Source organism: Mobula birostris, chromosome 22 (genome assembly GCF_030028105.1).
Source record: "Mobula birostris isolate sMobBir1 chromosome 22, sMobBir1.hap1, whole genome shotgun sequence".
Taxonomy (NCBI): Eukaryota; Metazoa; Chordata; class Chondrichthyes; order Myliobatiformes; family Myliobatidae; genus Mobula; species Mobula birostris.
The window spans coordinates 27,247,352-27,260,268 of record NC_092391.1 but is presented as its reverse complement, the minus strand read 5'-3'; the positions used below and the strand labels follow the sequence as shown (position 1 = coordinate 27,260,268).

The 12,917-nt window shown below is 47.0% G+C and overlaps 1 protein-coding gene across 1 annotated transcript; it reads right to left on the bottom strand.

The window, feature by feature from the left end:
- Nucleotides 1-531: 531 nt before the first annotated feature.
- Nucleotides 532-12,029, bottom strand: pierce1 (piercer of microtubule wall 1). The gene is made up of 3 exons (XM_072240147.1): nucleotides 11,875-12,029; nucleotides 1,292-1,370; nucleotides 532-823 (listed from the first exon to the last, which is right to left on the bottom strand). The coding sequence occupies exons 1-3, from the start codon at nucleotides 12,027-12,029 to the stop codon at nucleotides 635-637; spliced, it is 423 nt and encodes a 140-aa protein (XP_072096248.1). The 3' UTR covers nucleotides 532-634.
- Nucleotides 12,030-12,917: the final 888 nt, after the last annotated feature.

The window sequence follows — 12,917 nt, the reverse complement described above, 5'->3', positions numbered from 1 at the left end:
ATTTTAATGAAGAAAGGTTGTAAATTAGTCTTATCGGGGGGGGGGGGGGCGGAAGACACCATAAACCCTGCAGTACTCCCTCGGTCCTGTCTTTCTAACTAAGAAGCATTTCTTCTGCAGTACCCCTTCAGTTGTTTTTGTTGAGTGCCGTTGACTCATGCTGACCCTATGGATAGTGTAGTTGTCCAAGATACTTTAGTAGATTGCCAGGCCTTTCTTCCGCGCAGACACTGCTGCCTGCCCAGGTTGGGACCCGGTCAGGTATATCCGTCTCAAAGTCCAGTGCTGATGCCACTACACCGCCAGCTGGCCCAGTACGACATCTACCCTGCAGTGTTGTGCAGCACTGACAGCCCCTCGTAAGGCAGGTCTCCTCTATAATCCAGTAGAAGTGTTGGCCCGAATTAAGCGTTCAAGTCTCTGGACCAGATCTTGAAATCACAAGCTAAGTCATGGGGTATGGGTGAATGTTGTTCACTAAGCACGGGTTCCAATATAAAGGACCATTTTATACTTGTACAAATCCTTTTTAATAGAACAGATTTAAATTATTACACTGTTGTGTAAGGGACATACAAAGAAAATGCAGCTGACTGCTGTAAGGAGTGGAGTGAGCACGAGGAAATCACATCCACTATTCCGTGTCGGATGGGCCAGCATGAAAGTAGGAGCGGTGGAAGTTCAGACGGTCCTGGAACCGAATGAGGTTGTCTGGCCCAGTGACCAGGGACTTCTCCAGGCCCACATTGAATCCATTGTCTCTGTACATTCCACATTTACTTAAGTGATTAGAAAGCTTACGAGATACTGAAAAGTAGCTGGTCTGGAATAAAAAGAGATGAGAAGGGATGAGTCTAAGGGAAGAGACAGAACCCAGCACCACTCTCAATTCCATCAGCAGACCCTAACATCACAATTAGATCGTCAGGATAGGACTGATTTTACCTCTTTTGGAAACTTAACTGAGGAAAAATAATAACTGGGTTTTATGCACACTGACCCTTATCTGGGTACAGGTTCTTCTGGTGGCGAGTCTCAGTGAGAAACGTGTTTCTCGCTGTGTCTAATTGTCACTGAACTTCGGATTCCATGAATAAATATTCGATTGGGAGAGGGGTCCACACACTGTGACCCTCACTGGGGGATGGGTCCCACACACACTGGCCCTCACTGGGGGACATCCTATAAATTATGAAATAATGAACCAGAATTTGGACAGTTGATTGCAGCAAGTTATTAAAACAGTGGCAGATATCACAGTAAACCAGCTGATTTCGGAAATCATTCTTACCGGCATTTCATGGACAGTTGGCCGCTGACTCCCATAAACCTGGTTGGTTGTTCGATATATCGGATTAATTGGTCGGGATCTATATATTGTTGATCAACAAAGAAATACGTTTCATTTGATTATCACTTATAAAGATATTAATATCCATTTGTCATAACACCATTACTGAAGATGGTAATCCTTGCAGCCCATGCTCTCTGCCTGCCCTCCTCTCAGGCTGCATGTTGTCCCTGGGCTTCTGCCCTTGTGGCAGCCTGTGGCTGGAGTTGAACACTGGAGAGGAGGCTATTCACCCCTCGAAACTGTCAACCCTTGCTTTAGAATCTGAATCCGTACTCCACCCCGCTGGCATTTGTTTCCTATACTCTGTCGTACTGACCTGGCACTCTTTCAGCCTTGCATTCACTCGCGGCTGCAACGGACTCTGGTGGAGGGAATTTCGGATCACCAGGGCACTGGATGGAGAAATGTTTGTCATCGCCTCCAAGTGGCTGAATTACTGTATTCTGGATTCTGTTGAAGGTAAACGTCTGCCCTTCTGGCCCATCTGTGTGTGTGTGAGAGTATGTGCATATATTGTATGCGAATGTGTGTTTATAGATGTGCTCATGTGTGACTGTGAATGTGTTTGTGATTATATTTGAATGTTTTTTATGTGAACTGTCTATGTGACTAAGATTTTGTGTATGTGTTTGAATATATATGTTTTGTGGGTGTATCTATGAGCGTATACGTGTGTATATTTTAGGGTGTTATGAGTGTATGTTGGTATGTACTGTATGTGTCTGTGCTCTGTACATAAGTTCATGCATCTTTGCAGGTATGTGTGAGACTATGCATCTGTGTGTGCATACAAGTGTGTGTAGGTGTGTGTGTGTGTGAGTGTGTATCAGTGTAAATGTGGTTGTGGGAGTGTGTTGGTGCAAAGTTATGTGTTTGGGTGTGTGAAAGGGAAGGGAGTGCAGGTGAGACCACGAACCTGCAACGAGAGACCACACCCACCGCCACCACCGGTCAGTATCCTACAGAGCCATGAGAGGAGTGACGTGGACACATGCTGTATTTGTGCTGGTGACAAGTCGGGGAAGCTGCAGCAGGAATCAGTGGGCCCTGTAGGAAGCAGACATCCCACCCTGCAAAAACTCATTTCAGGGAGGTAGCACCATCAATTTGCAGGAGACTTCCGGGAGAGGTGGGATGTCTGCAATCGAGTAGCTCCTTAGCAGCCAGCCAGCTAGTTTAAATAACATTAGCTATGCTAATGAATGAATGACTCCTGTTAACCTCACCTCAACATGTCTTTTGCAGTCTTAACCCACCATGGGCAATAGAAAAATCACTTGCAAACAGTGCAGCGAGCAACACTGTCATTATTTTGACCCCTATTAGACAGGGATACACTTTAGTGTAGTCTGGGGTGACGTACGTTTTATATTTTTTTGGTACACTCTGCCATGGCGTGTTCTCACTCGCTCTCTCTCTCTCTCGTGGTCGCTCTCGCGCTCTCTCGCTTGCTCTCAAAAAAGTTGATTTCTGTAATATTGTATATAATTTGCGGGCATCAGGGAGCCACTATTAATATGCGGGAGACTCCCAGAAATTCCGGGAGAGATGGGATGTCTGAGGAGGGGTAATTGACCAGAGAGGTCACAGGGAGGACAGGACTCTGCTGGTGACGAGTCGGGGATGCTGTGGCAATAATCAGTGGGCCCTGTGGGAAGGGTAATTGACCAGAGAGGTCACAGGGAGGACAGGACCCTGGAACTGCTTCAGATGCCACAGGTAATGATTTCAGGAACAGTAACGACATAAAAGGGGAGGATTTGGGGTGTAACCATTAACTGAAATCTGCAATTCAGGTGTGTAACCTGATAAAAAAGTTGGATGAAACATAACCACAACACATGCAGTAAGGAGCCCAGCTTACTTCAAAGTGCGGGCTCATGTTGTAAAATTAAGGGGATTCAATTACACAGTGCGTATAAAAAGTATACACAGCACCCCTGGCCCCGGAAGTTTTCTTATTTTATTGTCTTACAACATTGAATCACAATGGATTTAATTTGGCCTTTTTTGACACTGATCAACAGAAAAAGACTCATGTCAAAGTGAAAACAGATCTCTATAAAGTGATCTAAATTAATTACAAATATAGAACACAAAATAATTGATAATATGACACACCAAATCATCACAGGTGGTGCTAATTGGTTTTAGAAGCACATAATTGGTTAAATGGAAATCACCATGTGTAGTCAAGGTGTTTCAATTGATTGTGGTAAAAATACACTTGTATCTGTAAGGTCCAACTGCTGGTGAGTCAGTATCCTGGCAAAAACGACACCAGAAAGACAAAAGAACATTCCAAGCAACTCCACAAAAAGGTTATTGAAAAGCACAAGTCAGGAGATGGATACAAGAAAATTTTGAAGTCACTGACTATTCCTTGGAGTACAGTTAAATCAATAATCAAGAAATGGAAAGAACATAGCTTGGCTGTGAATCTACCTAGAGCAGACGGTTTTCAAAAACGGAGTGACCATGCAAGAAGGGGACTGGTGATGGAGGCCACCAAGAGCCCTATGACAGCTCTGGAGGAGTTACAAGCTTCAGTGGCTGAGATGGGAGAGACTGCACATACAACTGTTACCTGGGTGCTTCACCAGTTGTAGCTTTATGGGAGAGTGACAAAGAGAAAACCACTGTTGGAAAAAGAATCACATGAAATCTCGGCTAGAGTTTGCCAGGTAGCATGTGGGGGACGCTGAAGTCAGCTGGAAGTAGGTTCTATGGTCTGATGAAATCAAAATTGAGCTTTTTGGCCATCAGACTAAACACTATGGTGTAAGCCAAACACCACACGTCATCAAAAACAAACCATCCCTATCATGGAACATGGTGGTGGCTGCATCATGCTGTGGGGATGCTTCACTGCAGCAGGCCCTGGAAGGCTTGTGAAAGTAGAGGGTAAAATGAATGCAGCAAAATACGGGGAAATCCTGGAGATAACCTGATGCAGCCTGCAAGAGAACTGCGACGGGAGAAGATTTGTTTTCCAGCAAGACAATGACCCCAAGCATAAAGCCAAAGCTACACAGGAGTGGCTTAAAAACAACAAATTTAATGTCCTGGAGTGGCCAAGTCAGAGTCCAGGCCTCAATCCAATTGAGAATTTGTGGCTGGACTTGAAAAGGGCTGTTCGCTCACGATCCCTATGCAATCTGACAAGGCTTGAGCAGTCTTGTAAAGAATAATGGGTAAAAATTGCAGTGTCCAGATGTGCAAAGCTGATAGAGACCTACCCACATAGGCTCAAGGCTGTAACTGCTGCCAAAGGTGCGTCTACTAAATACTGACTGTAGGGGGTGAACACTTATGCAATTATTTTGTGTTTTATATTTGTAATTAATTTAGATCACTTTGTAGAGATCTGTTTTCAGTTTGACACAAAAGTTTTTGGCTGTTGATCAGTGTCATAAAAAGCCAAATTAAATCCACTGTGATTTAATGTAAGACAATAAAACATGAAAACTTTCAAGGATGGTGAATACTTTTTGTAGGCCCTGTATATGAGAGCATACTAACATATCGCACCGTGGTATGGAAACTGCACTGTGCTGGACAGGAGGGCTCAGCAACGGGTGCTTAACACCGGCCCCAGCCTACCTGCCACTAAGGACAGATACACAAAAAGGAGCTGGAAAAGGCCGGCGATATCATGAAGGTTCTCATACACCCAGCTCGTGGACTGTTTCTCCCACTCCCGTGAGGGAGGAGACTGCAGAACGTCAATGCCAGGACCACCAGACTCAAAAGCAGTTACTTGCTGTGATCAACACCCCCACCCATTAACCCACCCACAACAACTACTAGTTTACCATCTCCTGTCAGTCTCTTCGTGCACAGATACTCCTGTATCGAGTGTCACTTTATGTACTGTACATACAATCAGACTATGTATAAAATCTAATCTTATGCATTTCTATTTATTGTGTTTTTTTATTATTGTGTACTTTATGCTTGTGATTTTTAATGTGGCATCAGATCTTGAGAAAATAATAACCGCTCTCCTTTACACTTGTGCGCTGAAGAATGACAATAAATAATCTCCAATAAGGGCGTGAGGCACAAATTCGTGGCCCTGACGTTCAGGATGGCCCAGCTGGTGCTGTGAACAGCTGCTCACAATGTGACAAAGACTGGCAGGCTCTCTCCTCTAGGGGCAGTAGATACAACGAGAGTGATGGCTCTCCAAGAGATCCAGATCAACTTGATCCCCTAAGAAAGAAGTCAAGATAAAGGTCCTTCCCCAACCCAGGAAAGACGAGCACCTAGGGGAATCAGATTAGACCTGGCCCGGGTCACTGGAAGCCGGATGATTGGCCAAATGAGGATACAACCTCAGCCAGAAATGGGGTGAAGCAGGGTGTGTGTGTTGACTGCTGAAGAGCAGGGTTCACCTATTATCGTGATGTGCAATACATAGAACTACAGACAAAAAAAAGTGTTGGACGAACTCAGCAGGCCAGGCAGAATCTATGGAGGGAAATAAACAATTTTGGGCTGAGACTGTCAATCAGGGTTGGAAAACCAGGGGAAGAAGCCAGAATAAGAAGGTGGGGGAGGGGAAGGAGTACAAGATGGCAGGTGATAGGTGCTGAGTTCCTCCGGCATTTTGTGTTTGTGCAATATATAAAAGTCATTTTGTTAATCCCATCAATAAGTGAGAATAGTTTTCCCCGTTGCCACAATATAAAACATTCAGAGGTCAGATTTATGATCCAGTGATGTGTGTGCTTTTTTGTTAACTGGCTAGTGAAAATGGCCCACGGTGAGTAGGTTTGAGTTAGAAGTGAGAGGGGTGAGGTTGATTGGGAATACCGGGAGAACGGAATGGGACTAACGTAGGATGAGTGCGGGTTGATGGCTGGACGCAGGAAGATCAGTATGGACCGAGTGGAACAAAGGGCAAGTTTTTCCTGCGGCTCTGACGTTACCCAACTCTGGACTCCAAAAGATGTCAGTAAGGACACTGTGATAGGGAAGTTCTGTAGATAGACACTGTGGCAATCCGCCCACCTGCAGTGGGAGATTAGACACGGCCTCAGGCCGGCCTGAGTGTGGGCATGTGGTGATCTCGGTAGGAACCAATCATTGTGGCTGCAGGCAATTGAAGAAACATTTGTTTTCACTAATGAAAGGGCACATCAGCTCAGTCAGACTGACTTCTCTAGGGGAAGTGTGGATGGTTCATTTTATCTACTTATTTAGAGATACAGCTCTTCCAGCCGCACCACCCCAGCAACCCCTGACAAACCCAGCTAACCCCAATCTAATCACAGGACAATTTACAATGACCAATTCACCTGCCCGGTACGTCATTGGACGGTGGGAGGAAAGCGGGGGCCTGGAGAAAACCCACACTTTCCACAAGGAGGACGCACAGACATTCCTTACAAAATTGAACTCCGACCTCCGGAGCGCTGGAGCTTTAATAGCGTGGCGCCAACCGCTACGCGACCCTGGCGCCCTATCCAGACGGGAACGCAAGGACACTTGATGGAAAAGGGCAACAGGCCCTAAGGAGCCAGACAGTGCTGTAAATACTCAATGAGGTCTCATCTGTGGGAAGAGAAACGGTCAACGTTTGAAGCCACTGGCCTGAAACGTCAGCTGAGTTTCTCTTCCCCCCAGTCACTGATGATGCTAGAGTGTATCCCCACCACTGGGTTGAGTGGCCATGTGTAGTGTATCCAAGTGTGCTGAGGGTAGCAAGTGGAAGGTAGCATGAGTGGGGTGTGGACAGGCTAAGAGGAAGAGCATGAACCAGGCAGATGGAAAATAATGTGAAAAAATTGTGGACGTCCTTATTGATTTTAAAATGAATTGGAGGAAGTTTTTAAATGGTGAGGGTTGAGAAGTATTGAATGATCAAGGGGATGGAGGTATCCTTATATATGGGACACAAAAGGTGAACATACGATTATAGCAAGCAATAAAGAAGGCACAGTATGTGGACAAAAAATAGGGAACTTCTCTTGGGAATTTCCTGCCAAATATTGTCTTGTACAGGGAAGTGTATCAAGATAGGAACATAGCAGCAGAAGATCCCACAAATATTCATAACCATGCCCTCCCACAGTCCCATGAGAATATTGCACACTCTCGGCAGACTCTTTAAATGTTGACACATTGTGGAAATCCTTGCAGAGATACTGTCATGCTCCTGGGGAACCCCAAACAATGACTTTCACAGTTCTAGGGATACATAATAAATATTGACAGCCTCGGTGAATCTGCAGCGTGCCACAGCAAGGAGACGGGAATTCCCTCATCCCAAAGCTGCAGTTGCTGCATAAAACACCAGCATAGTAAATACAGTGTTTTTTTTTTGTAATGTCCAGCTGGAAACATGATAATGAAAACAGGAGACTAAGACACTCAGTGATCAAACACAACTTGAAGCTTTGGGATCTATGAAAATAGCAGCCCCCGTCTGCCACCCTGCATCTGACTCAGAATCTGCTCTGCATGTCAATCATTGCAGTATAAGCAACTTATTCTCAACAAAACATAAAAATCAAGGCACTGCAGATGCTAGAAATCTTCAATAAAATACAGTGAGCTCTGCCACTTGAAAGCAAGATCTATTATCATATTAGGCATCCGTTAGTCTTGCGAGACCATGGATCTGTGCCTGGAAAGTCTTCACTCTCCAGGGCACAGGCTTGGGCAAGGTTGTATGGAAGACCAGCAGTTGCCCATGCTGCAAGTCTCCCCTCTCCACAACAGCGATGTTGTCCAAGGGAAGGGCATTAGGACCCATAGAGCTTGGCACCAGTGTCATCGCAGAGCACTGTGTGATTAAGTGCCTTGCTCAAGGACACAACACGTTGCCTCAGCTGGGGCTGGAACTCACGACCTTCAGGTTGCTAGTCCAATGCCTTAACCACTTGGCCACGTGCCCACACTATTATCTGTTATCAAAGACCCTCATTATCCAGGCCATGCTCAGTTCCTGTTACAACCATCAGGCAGGAGGTACGGGAGCTTTGGGTCCCACACTAACAGGTTAAGGACATAAGAAATAGGAGCAGGAGTAGGCCATCTGGCCCATCGAGCCTGCCCCGCCATTCAATAAGATCATGACTGATCTGTCCGTAAACTCAGCTCCATCTACCTGCCTTTTCCCCGTAACCCTTAATTCCCTGACTATGTAAAAACCTATCTAACTGCATCTTAAATATATTTAGTGAAGAAGCCTCAACTGCTTCCCTGGGCAGAGAATTCCACAGATTCACCACTCTCTGGGAAAAACAGTTTCTCCTCATCTCTGTGCTAAAGCTTCTCCTCTGAATTTTGAGGCAATGTCCCCTAGTTCTAGTCTCACCTACCAATGGAAACAACTTTCCTGCTTCTATCTTATCTATCCCTTTCAAAATGTTGTATGTTTCTATAAGATCCTCTCTCATTCTTCTGAATTCCAGAGAGTATAGTCCCAGGCGACTCAATCTCTCCTCATAGGTTAACCCCTTCATCTCTGGAATCAACCTGGTGAACCTCCTCTGCACTGCCTCCAAAGCCAGTATATCCTTCCTCAAGTATGGAGACCAGAACTGCACACAGTACTCCAGGTGCGGTCTCACCAGTACCAGTTGCAGCATAACCTCCCTGCTCTTGAATTCAATCCCTCTAGCAATAAAGGCCAACATTTCGTTTGCCCGCTTAATAACCTGTTGTACCTGCAAGCCACAGGAATTCTGCAGATGCTGGAAATTCAAGCAACACACATCAAAGTTGCTGGTGAACGCAGCAGGCCAGGCAGCATCTCTAGGAAGAGGTACAGTCGACGTTTCAGGCCGAGACCCTTCGTCAGGACTAACTGAAGGAAGAGTTAGTAAGAGCTCTTACTAACTCTTCCTTCAGTTAGTCCTGACAAAGGGTCTCGGCCTGAAACGTCGACTGTACCTCTTCCTAGAGATGCTGCCTGGCCTGCTGCGTTCACCAGCAACTTTGATGTGTGTTGGTACCTGCAAGCCAACTTTTTGCGATTCATGAACAAGCACTCCCAAGTCCCTCTGCACAATAGCATGCTGCAATCTTTTACCATTTAAATAATAATCCGCTCTTCTATTATTCCTTCCAAAGTGGATGATCTCGCATTTACCAACATTGTATCCCATCTGTCAAACCCTGGCCCACTCACTTAACCTATCTATATCCCTCTGCAGACTTTCCACATCCTCTGTACAATTTGCTTTTCCACTCAGTTTAGTGTCATCATCAAATTTTGCTATGCTACACTCAGTCCCCTCTTCCAAATCGTCAATGTAAATGGTAAACAGCTGCGGGCCCAGAATTGACCCCCTGCGGCACCCCACTCACCACTGACCTGCCAACCGGAGAAACACCCATTTATACCAACTCTCTGCCTTCTATTGGTTAACCAATCCACTATCCATGCCAATACACTTCCTCCGACTCCATGCATCCGTATCTTATTTATTAGTCTCTTGTGTGGCACCTTATCGAACGCCTTCTGGAAATCCAAGTATACGACATCCACCTGTTCCCCCTATCCACTGCACTCATTATGTCCTCAAAGAATCCCAGTAAATTTGTCAAACAGGACCTTCCCCTTCTGAATCCATGCTGCGTCTGTCTAATGGAACCACTCCTTTCTAACAATTACCCTACAGCCATCAAGTTCCTCTTCATTCACCACTACACTGATCTGATTCTACGACCTACCAACTCATTTTCAATACCGTATAACCAGTGTGGATAACTTCACTCACCCCAATTCTACCACCTACAGACTCACTTTCAAAGACTCTTTACAACTCATGTTCACAGGATTATTTTTCTTTTCACAGCCTGCCTTCTTTTGCACATTGGTTGCTTGTCAGACTTTGCCATTCATAGATAGCTCTTGTAAAATTCCATGGTATTTTCCCTGTAAATGCCTGCAGGAAAATGCGTCTCAAGGTAGTACTGTATATAGTAACATATAAATATTTTAATAATAAATTTACTTTGAACTGTGATCTGGATACACTGCAGCTTTCTAGACATGGTATTAAAGTCTCCAACTTTAGGTAGCTCCCACTCTCTGCCTGTAACGGAACTGGCCACTTCTGCTTGTCGTCAATCTGTGATAATTGGTTCTCGTGTTTTTTTTCTTCCCTCCCTCTCACCCTCTCTCCCTCCTCCTCCTCCTCCTCCTCCTCTCCCCCCCCCCCCCCCGTAGCTCTTACTAACTCTTCCTTCAGTTAGTCCTGACGAAGGGTCTCGGCCGTAGCCTGGTTTGCTGGACACATTCTTCAGCCTTGCTATTAGTAGCACTTTGCACTAACAAAAAAAGATCACTTTGCCGACTGCCACCAGCTCATCCTTAGGTTGTGCTGGTTGACAATACATTTCACTGTATGTTTTTGATGTGCATGTGATAAATAAGTCACTGTAGAACCGTAGAAGGGAACAATGCAGAAATGGGCCCCCTCAGCCCACCTCATCCATGCCAACCATGAGGAAGATATCTACATCAATCACATTTACTCACATTATTCCGCCACACCAATCACATTTGCTCACATTATCCCGCCACACCAATCACATTTGCTCACATTATCCCTCCACACCAATCACATTTACTCACATTATCCCGCCACACCAATCACATTTGCTCACCTTTCCTGTCACATTTGCATTCACCCTATCATGGATATCTTATTCATCCCTTCCCCTCCCACCTTCTCTGCTCATGTGTTTCTCTCCCAGCTCCAAGACCTCAAGTGTCACAATTTTCCTCCCTCCACAGATTCTGCTTGGCATGAACATTCTGCCATTCCCTGTTGTTGCTAGCATGTTCCCTAGATTCCATTTTCTGAAACAAATACCCTGGATCCCTTCACGATGAGGAGAAAGTCTGCAGATGCTGGAAATCCGAGTAACACACGCAAAATGCTGGAGGAATTCAGCAGGCCAGGCAGCATCTACGGAAAAGAGTACACAGTCGATGTTTCAGGCCGAAGCCCTTTATCAGCCCTTTTTTCTCCTGTCCTGATGAACGGTCTCGGCCTGAAACATCGACTGTACTCTTTTCCATAGATGCTGCCTGGCCTGCTGAGTCCCTCCAGCATTTTGTGTGCGTTGTCGTGGATCTCTTCACCAAATTATCAGTTCTCTGATTTTATTCACTTCTTGGATTATGCTCTCCTGGGTTCTTTATCTGAGGTTACAGACCCTTGTTCCCGCTATATCCCGTTCACCCGAATTCCATTTGATATACCCGTTCTCCCGGGATCCCATTCCTCTTCTCCCTTGATTTCCCTTCCATACATTAAGACCCTCCTTTGCATACAATGGATCCCGCCGATTCAATCCCATTGCAACCCCAGCTCGGGATTTGACTGCATCTCTTTGCTGGGATCACGCTCCCAGATTCCATGGATGATCGTTCCGAAGATCGCCCTCCATTAGGCGGAACCAAGTCCAAACCCCTTCCATGGGGATCCCATTTCCAGTCCCTTCCACCGGAATTCCAATCCCGGGATTTCCTGGAATGAAATGCCTCCCAGTACCTATAACCCTGGAAACAGTCCGGATGCTCGAATCTGTCGGGGACGCCCGGGTGCACTCGGTAATACTGGCTGGTCCGTGGCGGGACAGGAGGCTCGGGCTCCGGCACCGGCTCCAAATATTTCACCGTGGGCTCCTTCACTCCACACAAGTCCATGGTGCTAGGAACCACAACAAAAGCCCGTTACCGGGCAACCTCCCACGCGTCATTAGGCAGGAAGCGGCGCACCATCCAATGGGAGAGCGTCATGTGGAGGTACTGACCCTCTCTGGGGGACGGGTCCCACACACGCTGACCCTCACTGGAGACGGGTCCCACACACACTGACCCTCTCTGGGGGACGGGTCCCACACACACTGACCCTCACTGAGAGACGGGTCCCCCACACACACTGACCTTCACTGGAGACGGGTCCCACACACACTGACCCTCACTGGGGGACGGGTCCCACACACACTGACCCTCACTGTGAGACGGATCCCACACACACACTGACCCTCACTGGGGGACGGGTCCCACACACACTGACCCTCACTGAGGGGACGGGTCCCACACACACTGACCCTCACTGTGAGACGGATCCCACACACACACTGACCCTCACTGGGGACGGTTCCCACACACACTGACCCTCACTGGGGGGACGGATCCCAACACACTGACCCTCACTGGGGGACGGGTCCCACACACACTGACACTCACTGGGGGACGGGTCCCACACACACTGACCGTCACTGGGGGACAGGTCCCACACACACACTGACCCTCAGTGGGGGACTGATCCCACACACACTGACCCTCAGTGGGGGACGGGTCCCAACACACTGACCCTCATTGGGGGACGGGTCCCATACACACTGACCCTCACTGGGGGGACGGGTCCCACACACACTGACCCTCACTGGGGGGACGGGTCCCAACACACTGACCCTCACTGGGGGACGGGTCCCACACACACTCTGACCCTCACTGGGGGGACGGGTCCCACACACACTGACCCTCACTGGGGGACGGGTCCCACACACACACTGACCCTCACTGGCA

What these genes read in the sequence shown, in the direction of transcription:
- pierce1 (XM_072240147.1), bottom strand. Translation starts at nt 12,029, where the DNA reads ATGGACTTGTGTGGAGTGAAGGAGCCCACGGTGAAATATTTGGAGCCG. An exon ending in GACTGTTTCCAGGGTTATAG is followed by an intron (nt 1,371 to 11,874) that starts GTACTGGGAGGC and finishes AACAATATATAG; the next exon opens with ATCCCGACCAATTAATCCGA. An exon ending in CAACTGTCCATGAAATGCCG is followed by an intron (nt 824 to 1,291) that starts GTAAGAATGATT and finishes TTTTTATTCCAG; the next exon opens with ACCAGCTACTTTTCAGTATC.